General features: G+C 33.6%; 1 protein-coding gene across 1 annotated transcript; it reads left to right on the top strand.

Moving 5' to 3' along the window:
• Nucleotides 1-4,264: 4,264 nt before the first annotated feature.
• On the top strand, nucleotides 4,265-5,880 carry LOC145280315 (uncharacterized). Its single transcript, XM_080132084.1, has 2 exons — nucleotides 4,265-4,725; nucleotides 5,226-5,880. Exons 1-2 carry the CDS (start codon nucleotides 4,265-4,267, stop codon nucleotides 5,878-5,880), a joined length of 1,116 nt encoding a protein of 371 aa, XP_079988210.1.
• The last annotated feature ends 14,665 nt before the right edge of the window (nucleotides 5,881-20,545 follow it).

The raw sequence follows: 20,545 nt of genomic DNA, 5'->3' as shown, positions 1-20,545 counted from the left end.
ACTGGATGAGTGTATATATATATATATATATATATATATATATATATATATATATATATATATATATATATATATATATTCCTGGTTGACAAGTATCCACAGAGTAAGACAAATTGAATTTCAAAAAGGGTCGTTGATAGTGCGCAATCAAAGAGAGTATATTATAGTTTTTATTTTTATTTATGTAAATAAATTCATATCTTGCAACTATGTGCAAGCCATTTCGATCATAATTGATCTCATCAGGCAAGAATATTTAAAAATTATAAAGGTTTAAGACCATTTTCTAAAATTGAACCTTTTTAATTTTACATTTTCTTGCCTGATGCGATTAATTATGATCGAAACAGTTTGCACATCGTAGCAAGATATGCCTGTATATAAATAAAGAAAAACAAAATATATATGTATATATATATTTTGCTTTTCTTTATTTATATACAGGCATATATATATATATATATATATATAACTACTTCATTTACTCACATAAAATTAATATACGAAAGTATAGATTTATGCGTAAACTTTAAGTATTTACTTCAAAAGTGCTCAATACGTAGGTAGAGCTAGTTAGTAATTTATAAAATATACATGGCGATTAAGCTACACTGAATATTCTGCGTTTCATCCACTATAGGATTCGTCAGGCGCAAATTCTGTGGTTGTTTCTTGTCTTTATATATGTTGAGGATTTTAGTTAGCCAATCAGCTTTCTAGTATCCATCGCGCCCCTTCCTATCAGCCAATGGGCATGCATTTTATCGAACAAAGGATCTGTTTTAGAACTAGGTTAGTGGTTTAAGGTATTGAGATGGGTATATATGCTGATGACACTGCACTCTATAACAGGCATGACAGGAAAACAAATGAACACATATCTAAAGAAATGGCAAAAACACTAGAGGATGACCTCCAATCTGTAGTGGAATGGGGACATAAATGGATGGTCACATTCAATGCTGCCAAGACTAAACTGGTTTCTTTTAATAATTACAAAAAACCTTCTCTGCCACTAATAGCAATGACCAGCGACTCCCTGTCTGAGAGTACATCTTTCAAACTGCTTGGCCTAACGTTCACAGGAAACATGAGTTGGAACAAATATATTGAAACCATTGCCAGGGCTGCAAAAAAAGGTAGACTCTCTCTACCGTGCTAGAAAATTACTGACACCTGAAAGTATCCTGTACCTCTATAAGGCCACCATTCGCCCATGTGTGGAGTATTGTTGTCACATTTGGGCTGGTGCATCTGCTACTAGTCTCTCACTCCTAGACAAGTTTCAAAAAAGAGTCGCCAATCTGATAGGCCCTGAACTGGCATCTAAGCTTCAGCCTCTGTCCCATTGACGAAACGTTGCATCCCTCTGCCTGCTCTACAAGTATTTTAATGGTGAATGCTCTGACGAACTGCAGACACTTGTGTCCCCACGACGTAGACACCCTCGACAAACCCGACAGGCAGCTAAATCCCACCCCCACCCAGTAAAGATCCCTAGATGTAAAAGATCCTTCGACTCGAGTAGTTTCTTCCCCAGAACCGCTAGACTCTGGAATTCCATTCCAGGTTCCTGCTTCCCTAACTGTACTGACATGCAGAAGTTCAAGTGCAACGTGAACCGACATCTTGCTGCCCAAATCCCAACATAGTGCCCCAGTAGTTGCTGCCCCTGATAGTAGCCCCCTACACCAAATGGCAATGCACCTTGTTTGGGGTGAAAATGTAAAAAAAAAAAAAAAAAAAAAAAAAAAATGTTATTCAACGATAGACTTGTATTTAACCTTATTTTTAAGTGTGTTTTAGTTCAAAACTAATTTAGAGTTCACTCTGTTGAGTGATAAAAAAAAACCCTGTCTTCACAAAGACCCTTAATATTCGCTTAAAATCGATAATTAAACAAATGCTGGTAGAAACACATCAAATAAGTTTCAACAATCAAACGAAAATATTAGGTTCTACCAATATTTGTATCAATTTCGAAGTGATTAAACAGGATTAAAAAATTAGAAACGTCTGGAAATGATTACCATTTTACGATAAATTTATGTGTTAAACTACTTCCCTAATGGAAATTCTTAAAAAAAAAAAAAATGATATTTTCTTTACACCACATAATCATTTAACAAAATAGACTCTTAATTTGGGGGAATGATTTAGCTAAAGATGTTAATCTATTTGCCATCATCATCATTATGACTGTCTTTGCGGCATTATATTATGCTTAGATTATAGAAGTCTATCTTGGACGATGGCTGCAAAGCATTGAACATATTAAGAGAGCATTATTTATCGAAAGGAAAGCCCAAAATTATCTGAACTGACATCTCTCAAACGTATGGAAGCCGAGACGATTACAAATATATAAGGACCGAAACAACAGCAAATTCATTACAAATGTCTGGCGAAGTTATTGGCTACAGTCTGTTAATCTCCGCGATCCTTAAAGTATTACGGAGCGATTTTAAGTTGTTTACCACCATGATAACTTAAAGAAAAATCCACAACTTTTAGTCAATTCAAGGTAGCACGTAGGATTATGAGGAAACTGAGAAAATGGTTGCAAAAAAACGAATGTACAAATATTATGAAATTTAAAAATAGTCACTTAAAAACGAATGTACAAATATTATCAAATTTAAAAATGGTCACTAAAAAACGAAAGTAAAAATATGAAATTTAAAAATGGTCGCAAAAAAACGAATGTACAAATGTTATGAAATTTAAAAATGGTCACTTAAAAACGAATGTACAAATATTATGAAATTTAAAAATGGTCGCAACAAACGAATGTACAAATATTATGAAATTTAAAAATGGTCACTTAAAAATGAATGTACAAATATTATGAAATTTAAAAATGTCCACTTAAAAACGAATGTACAAATATTATGAAATTTAAAAATGGTCACAAAAAACGAATGTACAGATATTATGAAATTTAAAAATGGTCACTTAAAAACACCAAAAATGAAATTATACCTTTACCTCGAATAAAATCCGAAACTTTTCGAAATATTTTCCAAATATTTCTCCTGAGAAAATTACGAAGATCATTTGCTATAATTGTGGGCGACCCAATCACAAGAGTTTCCAATGTAGATACAAGAATTTCAACGTTATGGAGAGCTCCATTAGCGAACATACATTTTTATTTTCATGTACGTTTGAGTCTTCAACAAACAGTAACAACTTTGTGGCACAACGGCAGAATGAATCATTACGAATCGGATTTTATCAATTTTGATGGCAACTTTAAACCTCAGAGTCACTTTGTATAACTAGCCGACATTAATGGGCGTGAGTGCTACGCGCTTGTGGACACAGGTTACGCCCATACACTTGTGCGCAGAAAACGTTGCGACACTTGGAAAACGACAAGAACTCCAGTGCTGACTGTAGGCGAGAGCTCGTTGTCCTCTTGCAGAGAAGGTGTCATCCACATAAGCATCGGTAGCCTGAAGTAGCCGTGCAAGCTCTGATTATGGACAGGGAGCTACTTGAGTACGATTTACTCTTAGGAATGGACACAATTGGAAGTGGTCGGACGAACAACCGCCAGAGAATTTGTTCAATAGAGTGCCAGAGTAGAAGATTTCCCCCGGAGCTCACATAGAATATGATAGGGAACTACAGACCTGGATCGACAATGGAGTGCTAGTTCCTTATCCTAAGAAGGCATTGGGGCCTCCAAAGTGTTTAATCCCACTAATGACTGTAGTCCAATCAAACAAACAAAAAGTGAGGCCGGTGCTTGACTATAGGGAGTTAAACAAACACGTTGACCCCTTTACGGCCCGCGCAGATGTGTACGCTGATAAATTACGGGAATAGCGGCAAGCAGGGTCTGCTTTGTGTGCATGCTTGATCTTCAGAAGGCGTACGTTCAAGTGCGTGTACACCAGTTACTATAGCCTTATCGGACAGTTCTGTTTAAAGGGAAGAGATACTGCTTAACCCATATGGGGTTCAGGCTCAACGTGGCGCCATCAATTATGCAAACGATTGTTGATACCATTCTGGCACAGGATGAGCGCACAAGGCAAGCAACATCTGCATATATTGATGATGTGTACATGAATGAAGGGGTTGTATCCGCGATACATGTAGAGGAGCATCTCCGCAACTTTGGACTTCTCAGTAAGGAGCCGAAGAGACTGCAGGATGGAGCACAGGTGCTCGGTTTACAGGTCCGGGGAGAAGACGGTGCCTTTCATTGGAAATGGGAAAATGAAGTTCCAGACAAGGCCTGCAATGTCACATGATGAAACGTATTTTCTTGGTGCGGAAAATTGGTTGGACACCTCCCACAGGTGGCTGGATTCGTGTTGCGGTGGTGTTCATAAAGAGAAGAGTGTCTGAGGTCACCACTGGATGGGATGATGTGGTACACGACGCCCCTCCCAACATAATGCTGGAGGAAGTCCTCACCAGAGTATGCAAAGAGGACCCTGCACGGGGCAGATGGTGGGTCGACAGCCGGGACCTGAGTATGTGGGTTGATGCGAGCTCTCTTGCCACGGGAATATCAATAGTCCATGATAGGGCCGTGGTGGAAGATGGCTGCTGGTTACACCCAGAATGGGACTCCCAGCATATAAAACTGGCAGAGCTTGATGCCGTCATCAAGGGGATAAACTTGGCGATCCTCTGGAAGTCGACTACCGTGCGGCTACAGATTCTGCCTGTATCCACAAGTGGATTTCAGACACCCTTACTGGGAGGGTCAGAGTACGAACTAAAGCTATGAGCAAGATGCTCATCCGACGGTGGCTCGATACCATCATGAGTATCAAAAAAGAATATGCACTGTCAATGGAAATCTCCCTGGTCAGATCCAACCTGAACTAGGCTGATGGTTTAACAAGAGTTCCCCGCTAATGGATTGACGCCACTAGAAGAACCATCAAAACCACACAACCGGCCAGCGCTGCAGCCGCGTATTCTGCTCAGTTAGATTGAATCAAAGAAGTCCACCACGAAAGTGGGCATCCAAGGATCAAGCGAACCTTGTATTTTGCTAAGTTGGATGATCCTGCAGTACGAAAAGCAGACGTTAAAAGAGTGGTTGAGAGCTGAGTGGTTTGCCAATCCATCGACTCGGCATTCGTTTGTTGGGAAAAAGGAAAACTGGACGTAAAGAGTCACTGAAGCCAGCTGGCAATAGATGTTAATCACCACAATGGCGAGGATTACCTAACGCTCATTGACTGCGGCCCATCTAGGTTTGCGATATGGCGGCTGCTCCGCCGGCAAGATACAGCAGCAGTCATCTGTCAGCTAAATGGCATCTTCCTCGAACGTGCCCCACCCCCAACGGATATACTAACTGATAACGGCACTGCTTTCACCAGTGAACAATTCAGAAAGTTTATCGATGACCGGGGAGTACATCTGCAGTTCCGATGTGCCTACATACCAAGCGGGAATGGGATTATTGAGCGGAACCACAGGACTGTCAAAACTTTCGCCATCAGAACGGGCTGTGCAGTGTCTGAAGCAGTTTATTTATACAACGTGACCCTAAAGGATGCTGTATCACCCTCTACAGCGCCAGCTGACACATTGTACAGGTATCACGTTAGGGTGAAGAGCATAGAAACGAACCCAGTACCTGAGACGAAAGTAACTGGAGGGAGGCTGGAAAAAGGGAATGTTGTCTGGATCAAGAACCCGCGCAGCAAATGTACAACTCAGTATGGACTTGGCCGCATCACTGAAGTGATCAGCAAGCAAGCAGTGTGTGTCGACGGTGTGCCCCGGGACTTACAGTTGACAACACAATCGTGGCTACCCGTGAACAACGGGAGCGAGTCTGACTCCAAGTCAGGGACCAGTGAGACATCTTTCTGGTTCACAGCAGCTCCCATCAGAAGATGACTGATATCAGTAGACTCCCAGCGGAAGCGATATTCTTCAACCCCCAGTCCGTGGACGAGAGCTTAAGTGAAGAAGAGGCATGCATCGTTGCCCTTTGTAGAAGCACCTGGCGTTGGCGATCACCACCCCATTGTCATTTCTGTGATCATGAGATCAGGAGGGAGTGTGATAGACATAGAGAGGACCTCAGAAACGTCGACGTGTATCTCATGTTGTGAATAACGAACTCTACTCGACTCAACTTGTGACTAGCGAACCTCTGCTTGAAGTTTTACCCAAAAAGTTTTGTTGCTTTGCGTTAGACAAAGACTTCTGATACATATATGTATTTTAGATACATATATGTATTTTGGAGCAGAATTGCATAATTAAAATTGAAAATTGCTTTCTTTTAAAATGCTCAACCTTTGAAAGCAAAAATAAAAATTAACTTCTTCAATTTTGTACACACATATTTTATCTTTGACATTCGAACAAAATTAAAAAATGGCCTCTCTTTTTGCTCAACTTTAAATGAACTTTTTAAATTTTATTTTACATATTTATGTATATATATACATATACATATATATATATGCATATATATATACATGTACACACACACATATATATATATATATACTAGCTGTACCCTGCCACGCGTTGCCGTGGCTCAAATTGGCACAATGGAAAAAGTTCCAAAATGAGAAAAAGCATGTTTCTTATAGGTTTAATTTTCCATTTCGTATGGGTACGCAGTTTTTGTTGTTCCATTTTCTTAGCTGATGAAGAGATTTTCTGGTTTGGTAACTCTTGAATGCGTAACATAAATTGTCCATGTGAAAAAACAGTCAGTGTGTAACTGTAAGCCACACTATTGTAAAGATTGTTCCCTGTGCTTTGTTGATGGTTATTGCAAACGACAATAAAATTGGAAAGTGCAATTTCCTAAAGTGCAATGATGTATCCGGTGGAATCATAGGAATGCATGGAATGAAGATATATTTATCTGTAAAAAGTCATGTAATGATTGTTGTTTCTATGATATTGTTTGTTAATTTTTTTACTGCAAGCCATGCGCCTTTTCAAAGCTTGGATTGGTTTATATTTCACAACATGATAATTAGTATGCCAAATTTCAGTTGCAGTACATGCGGTGGCATGCGGTGGCATCCCTAGCAAATATAGCTGTTGGATAATTAACCACTTTATCTGCTTTCACAACAGTGTTGATGGATTTGTATTTGACTACCTCACTTGGAATCTTACATTGAATAATAGCGTGGATGTCTTTTATTGACCTGCAAGAATAGCTTGTTCACTCAGTGAAGTGGAATACTTTAATTTGAATATCTGCAAAAACCTTTTAAACTAACTCTTCTTTTGATGTAATAAAATTACAGAAGTTAAAAGTCAAAGAATTTTGCCCTTATCTCTGATCAACTGGCACTTTTCCGGACCCAATTTCCCACAAGTGATGCAAAAATTTTTGTGCGGATCGAACAATCTGCAACTGGACATGCATATTTTGAGTTAAGTTTAATGTCTTCACATGGCACAAAAAGTAGAGTATTTGAGGCAAGCACTTATTTCATCTGCTGGTGTTAATTGAAGAATAACAGGTAACATTTGTCTGAAATCTCCTGCAAGCAATATTACTGCATTCCCAAATGGTCTGACATTGCCACGCAAATCTTGTAAGGATCGACCAAGAGCCTCAAGTGATTTTTGCATACCATTGTGCATTCATCCTAAACAATAAGTTTGCATTTCTGCAATATTTTTCCCCATATTGAATGTTTTGGAGATGTCGAACATGAGATTTTTGAAAAATTGAATTTTTCAAACTAGAATAAATAATTCTTCTACTTGGCAGCAAGGTCGCAGATATTCCTCATGCAGCAAAGGCTAAGGCTATGTTATTTTGTTACCAAATGGCTGCCAAAATCAATTTAATTAGAAAGGTTTTACCAGTTACTTCTGGTGCTGTTCAAGGTAGCAGTAATTTCCAAATAACTTCTATTCTCACAGTCAATAAATTAGGTGACTAAAATAGGATTTATCCATGTTTTGACAATGCCTTATTCACTGTAATTAATTTAGGAGACTAAAATAGAATGAGGGATTAGAGATGGACAGATAGAGAGGAAGATATATAGATAGAAGAGAGAAAGTGAGCAGAAAATAGAGAAAGCAAGGGAGATAAAGAGATTGAAAGATAGACAGAGAGAGGGGGAGTTAGAAACAGAGAGGGCGGGACAGAGGAAAGGAGAGAGATAGAGGGAGTTAGAGAGAAAAAGGGGCTCAAAGAGAGATGGAGGGTGATATAGAGAGAAAGATAGATTGAGAGAGGGAAAGGGAGAGATGGATAGAGAGAGATATTAAGAGAGGAAGAGAGAGGGGGAGAGAAACAGAAGGTGAACTACACTTCACCGTTTTTTCCTCGTTCAGTAGAGAAGAAATCTTTCGAGACTGAGGCAATTTTAATGTGTTGTTACTATCCAGAGTACCCTTTTTTTTCGGGAGCAAGATTTTCCACACATTAGAAACTGACCGGGTTATCTATACTTTCACCTAACAAATTAATAAAAGAAAAAGATATTGTAAAATTTGAATTTAGTGTGACAATACTATTTTAAAAAATAGCACGATAATATAAGTGCATAAATGCTACTTTAGGTACTCCTTGGGCGTTGAGTTCCATGTCGACCAGCATAATTATTTAATGGTCCCTCCCTTAGCCCCACCCCAGTCAAGGCTAATGCATGCGCACGTAACATTTTTTTTTATTTACTGACGTTGGCTTAGTAACTAAACGATTTATTGATAATTTCGTAACCCTAAAAACATGCCGGAAGATTTAAATTGGTTCATTATTGTTGTAATGAAAAAAAAAAGTTTCATTCAACACAAAACCAAAAACACATATTAATGATTAATGATTTATTATTCTATTCATTGAAATTTACTAATTTTGAAATAAAAAAGTAAAAAAAGAGTTAATAAAAAAAATAGTTGCTTATGTGCGCATGTAAAAATGTTTGTAAAAGTGAGAAATTATTTTAATCATTTAAAAATCTTGATATTTTTTTTTAGATTAGGTGCACCTTATAATCACCCCCAACCTCCACATCTTAAGAACAGCTTCCGGAATAAACACCATTTTTGAGGGGGGGGGGTGAAAAATATTTGCAAAATGTAACTGATATTTGTTGTCAGCATACCCACCCGAAAATACTATTTAAAAGAAAAAAGGAGAGGTTCAGTGCCCGTTACAGAAAAATAGATTTATTTATCAATAAAAGTTGCATAGAAGTAGATTTATTTATCAATAAAAGTCGTCATTTAAGAAAGAAAATTGTGGAGGTGGACCTAAATGTAAATATTTACCCCAAAAAATATCCACTCATATGAATTAAAAATGTCTGTAAAAGTGAGAAATTATCAATACATGGTTTAGTTATTTTTTTTGATATTCATGAAAAGAGTTAAGTCAACGTAAGTAAATGCATGAATTACAAATGTTTGTAAAAGTGAGATATTATTAATAAATGTTTAGTAACTTTTTTCTTTTAATATTCATAAAGAGTAAAACTTTTTTTTCCAATATTCATGAAAAGAGTTAAGCCAACGTAAATAAATAAATAAATAATGTTTGTAAAAGTGCGAAAGGCAACGTAAGTAAATAAATGATAAATGTTATGTGCGCATGCGTTAGCCTTGATTAAGGGGGGCTAAGGGAGCGACCATTAAACAATTCTGCTGGTCGCCATGGAACTCAACGCCCAAAGAGTACCCCAATTTATTTTAAATATTTATTTTCCAAAGGACTGTTTGAATAAATCAACAATGAATAAAACGGTGCTTCTATCCTTTATTGCCGAAATTGGAGAGGCCATTTTTTTTCTAGAGGGAGACATCATTATATGGTCGAACGATTGCTTCCGGAAAGGGAAAGAATAAATTTACCAAAATTAACATTTATTACTTCCGTTAAATTAAACTAAAATTATCATTTATTACTTCCAGAAACTTGGTAAACCGATATTAGTGGAGAAAATGAATCTTGACAAGTCAAAAGAATGTTTAAAATTATTTATTTGTTCAAAAAAAAAAAAACTTCCGGAAAGAACTATGAAAAAAAGTAAATAAAGAAAGTGAAAAAGAATATATATCATAATTGTTTAATTGAAAATGTTTAGATTTTATTAATGAGAACGGGAAAGTTTTTCATGGAACATTTTTTTTATTAAAAACAGAAAATTGAAATGACATATTCATAATAGTTTAAACTGGGCGTGCGCCATTTGAAAACCAAAACATTTATTTGTTTTTTTATTTGTTTATTTTTTCGTTTGTGCGTGTGTGTGTGTGTGTTTTTTTTTTTTTTTCGAACAAATAAATAATTTTATACATTTTCTTAATTAAAGCAACGTTGAAAGGCCAACAACAAATTAATTTAAATGATTGTTTTGTTTTTTAAACGGAGAAGTGTGTTGTTTTTTTTGTTTGTTTTTTTTTGTTTTTTTTTACTGGGAATCGAAATATAATTGTCCAAACATTGATTGAAAAAAATTTTTAATCTTAATAAAAAAATTTTGAAATGAAAGCAACATTGGACTTTTATAAAATATTTTTTGGGTTTTTTTTTTTCGAACAAATAAATAATTTAAAACATTCTTTTGAATTGTCAAGATTTTTTTGTCAAATGAATAAATTTAAAGCAATTTTTGCAATAAATAATGAATAGCAACTTCGTTAATTTTACGACTCGCCCCAGCATATTAGAAACACCCTAACGACCCCATGTTAAAATGGCTTTCGGAATGAAAACCCCACCTCCCCATGTTAAGAACGGCTTTCGAGGTTTGTGGAAGGGCGTGTTTAATTTGAAAGCCGTTTTTAACATGGCGAGATTAGGGTATTTATAATACACTGAGGCACGTCATAAAAATGAAACAGTTTAGAAAAAGTTAAAACAAATTTTTTATGTAAACAAGCCGTGAAAGAAACTAAACAATTAAAACGTAATGTTTGATGATAAGATAAACAAAGAAATTTTAAATTTAAAAAAAATGGTAAGATACATAAATGTATTTAAATTTTAAAAATAGTTTTTTTGTGTTAATGCAGAGAGTGATCCGCGCCTATTTTTTAAATCGTATTTCCACGTTTAATTAAAGTTTTATGATATGTTTTTTATTCAATTGAAAGGCTAAAATACAGAATATGTACAAAATACCCCCCCATGTTAAGAATGGGGACACGTTCTGCTGGCAACTAATCAGAAACCAGAATTGCTCCATAAAAAATATTGAATCTTTTAGCATTCCAGCACATAGTTTTTGTGTCAACACGAGAAGGATCATTTGCCTGCAAAATTAGAAAGTCCAGTACTTGTATAGAACAGCTAACCATGAAAATTCTTCGTTTGCAGGACTTGTACAGAATAGCTAACCATCGGAAACTCTTTTGAAATGAAACATGGCTTTCAATTCAAAACTGATATCTAGAAAAATATAACATCTTATCAAAACACTAAAGTGGATTCAGACAAAACCAATGTACTAACGACCAACTTATCTGACTAAAAATATTCATCTGTAATGATCTAATAAGAAACCATCATCTAGTCTCAATTCTTTTCGTTCTTGGAAAAATACGTATGACATTATATGGAGATATGGGATCTTGAAAAGCATTCACAATGAAGGAATTAGAGGAAACCTAGCATTGTTTATCGCAAATTCTTTTCTTACAATTTTCTCAATTACTTGCTCACCATAAATCATGCCAACTATAGAAAGAAAAATGCAACACTGCCGCAAAAGAATAGACAGTAAAATAAACAATTATTGTTAGGCAGTCGTATTTGGCATTGTTTTTGCCCAGCTGTATAGAATATACCTGTTCCATTCATTGTTTTGTATATATTTCGAATAAATGGATCCAAAACAACGAATAAAACAGGCATACAGATGGGTAAAATAATGCCAAATACGACACCTTAATATAGGCAGCTGAATTACAAGCCATCAAAATGACACTCAAATTCATTAAGGAGAACAACACACAAAATAGCATTATATATTATAGACTCCTTGTCCTGTGCCATAACCTTTGAAGAGGAAAATAACCAAACATCCCGTCATCATACACATAAGACAAAGAATGTCATGAACCAAAAAAGGTAAAATAATTGTAATAGCCTGAATACCAAACCATGTTGGTATCACAGGAAATGAAAAAGCAGACGAACTAGCTAGAGAAAACTGCAAAATAAAAAAAAACTCAAATCCTACATACAGATCTGAAAATATAAATAAGGATTACTTGGAAAACAAATGGCAAACAGAATGGAACACATGCTCAAAGAACAAATGTCGTGAATACCAACAGAAAAGCAATAGCAAAAATCAAAAGATTTTAAAGGAAGGAGAGGAGAGACTGTACTGAACCGAATATGAATCGGGTACACAGAAATCTGGCCCACTCCTACCTGATCAAAGTTGAGGGAGCAATAATCTGCAACCAATAAGAAATAATTAAACATTTACTGATAGTGTAGAAGGCACGAATACATCCGAAATAAACATTTTAGAAAAGCAAGCATCAGTGTTGCAAGAAGTAAAGCTTCAATAAATTGTAAAGTACTTAAAAGAAACAAAATTATTCAAATTTCTCTAAAACAACATTTTACTTTAAAAATTACAAAAACTTTTCGAGAAATTGAAAACATTTTACTTTTGAAAACAAACTTTTCAAGAAATTGGCAACAATTATAAATTTTCTAACATAAAATGGCCCTCAGAGGTTGGAATGACGTTAAACAAAACAAACTCACTCACTCCAATTAATACTCGTTTTCTTTTGAGACTAGCAAAACGACAATTCCATCGTGACGACGACAAATAAAGTAATTGTTAGTCAGTGCATTGCAAGCATTATTGTTATTGTTAATACTTTGCTGATATTATCTAAAAATTATTAGAATTTTATTATCAAAGTTTAGATGATTAAATCATCAAAGTTTAGATGATTAAAAAAAATCAAAGTTTAAATTATTTAATATTAAAATTTAGATAATTTAATTATCATTATCAAAGTTTAATTAATTAAAATATCAAAGTAAAAATAATTTAATCGTCAAAGTTTTGATGATTAAATCATCAAAATTGACATGATTTAATTATCAAAGTTTAGATGATAAACTCATAAAAATTTAAATTATTAAAGTAAATGTGATTTAATTATCAAAGTTTAGATGAACTAACCATCAAAGTTTTGATTATAAAATCATCAAATTTAGATGATTAAATCATCAAATTTAGATGATTAAACCATCAAAGTTTAGATAATTAAATCATCAAATTTAGATGATTAAACCATCAAAGTTAATAGTATTATATCATCAATATTTAGATGATTAAACTGTCACAGTTAAGATGATTTAATTATCAAAGTTTCAATGATTTAATCATCTAAACTTTTAATAATACAACCATCTATACTTTGATAATTTAATCATTTAAACTTTGATGAGAAAATCATCAAAGTTTAGATTTGATGATTAAACCATCTAAATTATAGTAATTTATTCATCTAAACTTTTATAATTAAATCATCTAAACTTTGTTAATTTTATCATTTAAATTTCGATGTCGGAATCATCTAAATTTTGATGATCAAACCCTCAGAACTTTGATAATTGAACCATCTAAACTTTCAAATTTGATTTAATAAGTGGTGACTTTTAATTAAAAAAATAGTTATGGGCGAAATAATAAGATACACTAAACTCTCAAGCATTTGTTTAGGAGAATAGCTTTACACAAGGTACACAAGGTAGACTTGTGCAGTCATTAATTGTGTGGTCGATACAATCGACCTGAATCAACACAGTGATTAATTCGCGATAGTTGAATAAATCTGCGAAGAAATAGAATCCATCATTATTATTAATTCAATAGCAAATCAATCTTTTGTAAAATATTTCTGAGCGACTCCTGAATTCGAATAAAAACCAATTCATTTCTAGTAAAAGTCTAATCGAAGACTATAATTTATTGCAACGTCCGTGATTGTGGATTAAATTTTAAATCTTTATTTATATGTCGTTCGTAAAGAATTCCATGTAACATGAACTATATTATTATTTTTCACTGGTAAAACAAGTGGTGTTCCCTAGAGGCTGAGTGACAACATGTCTTTCAATTTTTGAAGCATTCTCCTTCAATCTTTTGATAACCGTTGAAGACCATATTTCGTTATGGCAACAGCCATCTACTTATCAATCGCTGATAAAGACCGTTTGGTCTGTCAGTGACAATTAGCTGCTTCCAGTTTTAAGCAGTCTTTGCACCCTTGCAATAAATGGCTGGACGATACTCGCCAATCGATGTTAGTACCATTTCGGGGGGGGGGGTACTTATATTATGGGATTTCTAGCCGATTCAGTTCCCTTAGATTGGAGTCATTTTCTTTTTATATCTCAATTTATATATGGTAGGACATCTCAACTTGGTTATGAAAGTTGGTTTCCGCATTTTTCTTAATATTTCAGCCGTCTATACCAGCACTGTTCGTTATATGGTGCCAATCCTTCCATTGATTCCAATTTCTCCTAGGTTTTTTTTCATGTTATTTTTTCGGAATTTTTCGGAATGCTCAACAAATAATTTACATTACATTCTCATTTCTTTATGTTGGATGTTTCTTTCAATTTACTGATGATTTGCTTTTTCATCTTTAAACTGATCAAAGAAAGACATCTATGATTTAACAGCAACCGTAGACTTTTTACTGGTTCACACTAGTTGTTATTAGTAGTAATATTGGTAATATTGGCAGTAGTAATAATAACTTATTGGTTTTTAACTACAATATTCTCGTAACCAAAGATATGTTTAGAGACAATTTAATACATTTTTGTTGAGTAGTTTTCACATGCTGCAACGAAAAATGGCGATGTTTATACAGGGTAAAACATAAAGAACTCTTTATTTGGAGCGCAAAGTGTAGGGAGTTAGATCGGAATCGACAGGCTGGTTTTTATTATGTTTATGTTCATGAAGTGTCAAAAAATATCTTTCCCGTTCTTTTGATTTCTAAAGGAAAACGTGCATTGGCCGCCAGGATAATCCGATTTAAGCTCTCGTGGAATTTCCCCCCTAGAGAATACCTAAATGAAAGAGATCTTTTCAATATCATTCTCAAACCTTTTAGGGGATGAGAAAAAAGATGAACCGACTCGCAGACTATCTGGAACTTCATCATCAACGTATCCATAACAACAGTCGTCATAAGATAACATTTTAACACGCATTAAAACATTTTAAGTCTTTGCTTAAAAATAGATTTCACTTTCTTTTTTGAAAGTAGTTTTCTTTGTATCTATATTTATTATAATAGAGTTGCATTCCTGCCTGTTTGTTAATTTGTTCATAATTTAATTAACATGTACAAAGCTACACTGTTTCGTGAATAAATTTTCATACTAAAAACGGACTTATATACATTTTTTATTCCAGCATAACTTTAATACATACTATTTATTCAAGAATGAGATCTACATTTAATGAGTAACCTCATTTGCATATTACATTAAAGAAAATATATTTGAATAATTATCGCAATGTTGTTTGTTGTAATAGAATCGTTTTAATTGTTCTATTCATAAATATTAATTGTAGTTGATTCATTTAATTTATTTTCAATTTAATTTATATTTAATTTACTTTATTTTCAATTAATTATAGCTGACAACAGTTCCGTTTACAATCGAAAGTAAGCTTATTTATTTATTTACGCTATATAAATTATTTCTCTCTTAGGCTACAGGAGTTTGATTGTCATAGACCAAGATGGATGTGTTGTATGCTTCCCTAAATCTAACATGTTCACTTTTCCTAACAAGTTAGGATATTCGGTGTATCTTAAATAGTATGTAACTCATCCCTCCGTCCAGCAATGTGCTTCATCCGAGCAACACTGGGTATATACAGCTAGTATTGCTATCTGTAGATATTCTCTTTTTATCCTTTTTTTTTGTTCGTTTGATGCATGCACAGTGGCTGATTTAACAAACGGATGACGTCATAACTAACAATCTCATTAAATAATGACGTTGTCGATTAAAACCGTAAATGTAACCTAGCACAGTGGATGACGTCATAAAACGATGACTTCATGAAATGCTGATATCATATGTTTCTTATTTAACCGTTGCTTTACATTCCGCTCTCATCGCTTTATAATTTCTGAAAGTCTAGTATTCATAAAATATGTGGGAGATCATTTATACCCTAACACATATCAATGTAGTGATTCCACTGATTACGTCAATGTTAACTCAGACATTTACGCCAACTAATATCTTCATCCTGCGCATTTGAGGGTTTTATCGTAATTTGAATTCCTCATATTTTTGTTATAAATAGTTTCCAAATGACAGCATTCTGGGATAGAATCTTGACATTTTTATCTTCAGTACTGTAATTCACTGTAGCCAGATTTAATTGGTAATTGGTAAGACCGACAGAAGTCCCAATTCTAGTAACCTTACCCAGCGTTAAAGGTCAGTAAGGATTTAAGTACTGCTTAGTTTGAGTTTTTGCTTTTAAGTTGTTTTTATTTTTGCGGACGAGCAGAGTCATTTTAAAGTTAGCCTTGATTTTGACATCAAGGTTACTGAATATCGACAAGTCAAATTCAAGGCAAGGGAAAATAACGAACACAGAAAGAAAAGGGGGCAACGAATGAAAGAGAGAAAAGGAGAGAAATAGAAACAGAAGAGAGATAAAACTAAACAAAGTATTATATATATATATAAATATATATATATACATATATATACATATAATTATTTTTTTACTATAATAATTAAATACCTACAGACACTAGTGTTTCATCCTTTCGGGATTCTTCAGTGCAGGGTATCACGATTACTACCAGTCGAACGATTCGAACCCCGCGACACCAGACATCTCTGGCTCGATTAGCGGAGGCCGTATCCATTCGGCTACCATTAATCATGTGAAATAGCGTTGAATTTTTAAACATTTAAATTTAAATGTTCATTACGTCAGACAGACAGTGATCAAATCGTTATACGATGATCTACGCATAAGAGCTAAATTGACCGACATTTTAATTCAACAGAAAGTGCTCAACGATAAGAAACGTATTTCTTAAAGGGGCTGTCATAATTATTTTTTTTTACTATATATATATATATATATATATATATATATATATATATATATATATATAGCAACTGTTTCGTTGTTTCAAGATTATCAGTGTTAATAGTAACATGCAAACCCACTTTTCGATACGCTTGGTGATTTCCAACCGTGAGCACTTTTAACCATCTGTCTATCGGCTTTTATTATATTTGTAAATGAATCTATTCAGTTGTTTACAAATACACTTAAGATGAACAGATGATTCGAAACAAGTGATCACGGTTGAAAGTCACCATATATTTGAATCTATTCAGTTGTTTATATATATATATATATATATATATATATATATATATATATATACTAGCTGTACCCTGCCACACGTTGCTGTGGCTTAATTTGTTGTAATGGAAAATTCTAACAAAAGGAGAAAATGCATGTTTCTTATATTCTTAGTACATCAATCCACTCTAAAAAAAAAAAAAAAAAAAAAAATAATAATAATACTCTTGCAGAATTGGATCCTGATCCTCAGGATTACCGTCAATCATGGCTTGGGCTCGACCAACAATCAGTGGATAAAACTAACGTTGAAACGCTAAATTTTTTTTCTTTCTTTCTTTCTTTTCTGTATACAAAAATGTGATTTAGTAATTAATATTTGAGTGATGGGGGGGGGGTTACTATACACAGATTCGAAAAAGTTTTCCAAAAACAAATGAAAGCAAAGGTAAGGTAAGTTACATTTCTACCTAACTGGATAATTGTTTAGTGTTTTTATGTAAGGTAAAATGTTTAATCGGCTAGAAAAACAAATGGTTGCAGACTGTTGAATACGTTAAGTTTGGGAAATTAAGTTGAAAACTAAAAACTATACAATACAGTGTCAAAACCCCACCGAATATGTTACCATGACATAGGCTGACATAATCGGTGGGTTTGTGACAGTATTTTGTATAGTTTTTTAGTTTTAACTCACTTTCTCAAACTTAACATAATCAACAGTGTCCGCCACCATTTGTATCTTTCAAATACACCGATAAACACTGTTTTTCGAGCTGACTAAACGTTACATTAAATGAAAAGGGTTTGTATTAACATATACAAAGAAGTTGTCAAAAAATGAATATATAACAAATAAATGTTATCAAAGGCAAGAAAATAAATGTTCTACCTAACTGGATAAGATTGTAATGTTTTTATGTAATGTATAATGTTTAATCAGTTCAAAAACATGCAGTGTTTATCGCTATATTTGAAAAATACAAATGGCGGCAGACTGTATCGAACACGGAAATTTTGGGAAAATGAGTTTAAACAAAAAAACTATACAAAATACTGTTAGGAACTCACTCAATATATGTTACTGTGATGTAGGCTGACATATAAATCAGTGGTTTTAAATTTTGATCGATACAGGTAACGACTTTTAAGAGTCCCTTTTAGTGATTACCTGGTTTGAGGATAAATGGCAAATCTGCCCCAAAAATCCGGTATTATTTTACTTTAAGGCCCGTCTCATGTTCGTATATAACGAAATATTTTATTGTAGATTTCAGTGTACTAAAAACGAATCTGCAAACCGTTTCCGTCGCAAAAAGAAAATTTTCATGATATGAAGAAATTATTTTTTCGAAAAATAGGTGATCACTTTTCAATTTAAATTTAACTTAGAATGAGCACCCACTTTCTGCCCAGCTGAGAGAGGGGCATTTTTCTGTGTGTGTGTGGGGGGGGGCGGCCGACCCCCCGCCCCTCTAACCAATTTAAGCAGGTAATTTTAAAGGATTTTCCAAGGGTAGAAAGAAAGACCTCACCCCAAAAATCGTGGCCACAAAGTGGGTGATCATTTTACGTTAAATTATTATTGAAAAGTGATCCTTCACTTTTTTAAAACTAACATTTCTTCATATCTTGGAAACTACTCGTTTGCCTTAATTATAAAGGTTAGTTTCGTTTTCAGCGACCCCGAAAACCTATGGGAGTGGTAATTTTAAAGGAATTTTTGAGGGTGGAGTAATTCCTCATATTTACCTCCCCCCCAATAACATAAGAAATTAAGAATTAGACAAAGTTATGGTGCTAATGCACTTACCGACACGTACTATTTTTTAAATCGTATTTCCAAGTTTAATTAAAGTTTGTTTTTTTTATTCAATTGTATTCTAAATAATGTTAATGCTTCAGTACTGTTCGTTGTCTGCTTAAGTTTAATTTTTGTTTATTAAATCGTTAGGTGAAAGTCCAGAATAGTTACAAAACACCCTCTTCTCCCCATGTTAAGAATGGCTTTTTAAATAATAACGTTATTATTTCAGCACGGATCAATAAGTGCACGAGTACCCAATTTCTTTAATAAAGAAAAAGCATTCATATTTTAGAATAGATGCAAAACTCCCTCCCCATGTTAAGAATAGCTTTTTAAATAACGGTATTATTTCAGCACGGTACCTTCTCTGCATAAGTACTATCTTTTGTTTATTAAATTGTTAGGTGAAAATATAAAATAGTTACAGAACACTCTCCCTTTCCCATGTTAAGAATGGCTTTCTTAATAGCGTTATTTCAGCACGGTACCTTCTCTGCAAAAGTACCATGTTTTGTTTATTAAATTGTTAGGTGAAAGTACAGTACTCATGCAGAGAGTGATCTGTGTTGTAATAATAACGTTAATATTTATAAAGCCATTCTTAACATGGGGAGGGGAGGGTGTATTTTAACCTTACAATTGAATAAAAAACATAATAAAACTGTAATTGCCTGGAAATACGATTTAAAAAATAGCACGGACAAAAAAAAACGTCCTCCCCATGTTAAGAATGGCTTTCTAAATAACGTTATTATTCTATTATTGATCCGTTTTGTAATAATAACGTTAATATTTAAAAAGCCATTCTTAACATGGGGTGGGGAGGGTGCTGGAAATACGATTTAAAAAATAGCGCGGACAAAAATAAACTGTACTTTACCAATCAATCTTATATCGAAAAACAGAAAAAAACTCAAAAAGCAAGCGAAAAACTTTTTTTTGACCTTATATAATAAAGAAAAAATGTGTAAATTAAAAAATTTGGAAGATAAACAAATGAATTATGTTGTTTTTTTTACTTTACAGAAAATGAAATCTTTCGTCAATTCGTGGCTGTGAAATGAATCGAACCGGAAGGTCAGTTTTATCAACTGTGATTCGCAGTAACGGTTAAAAATATATTTATTTTATTTAATATTTTAATTTTAATAATTCGCGAGGTAAATTTATTTTAATAACATAAAAACATACCTCGACTCTAAAAATGGGTTGTCTGAAAATTTCAAATAAATTGGTAACGTAGAAATATGGTTTTATTCGTTTAGAACGAACCAACATTTACATTTATACATATATATATATATATATATATATATATATATATATATATATATATATATATATATATATCAGAGCAAACATTTAATAAAACATGTTAAAAAAACACTTGGAAAAAGAGTTTAAAATATAT

Source organism: Euprymna scolopes, chromosome 7 (assembly GCF_053919585.1).
Source record: "Euprymna scolopes isolate OS-2025 chromosome 7, ASM5391958v1, whole genome shotgun sequence".
NCBI lineage: Eukaryota > Metazoa > Mollusca > Cephalopoda > Sepiida > Sepiolidae > Euprymna > Euprymna scolopes.
Note: the sequence above shows the minus strand (reverse complement) of the source record. Positions and strands in the feature narration are given on the sequence as shown.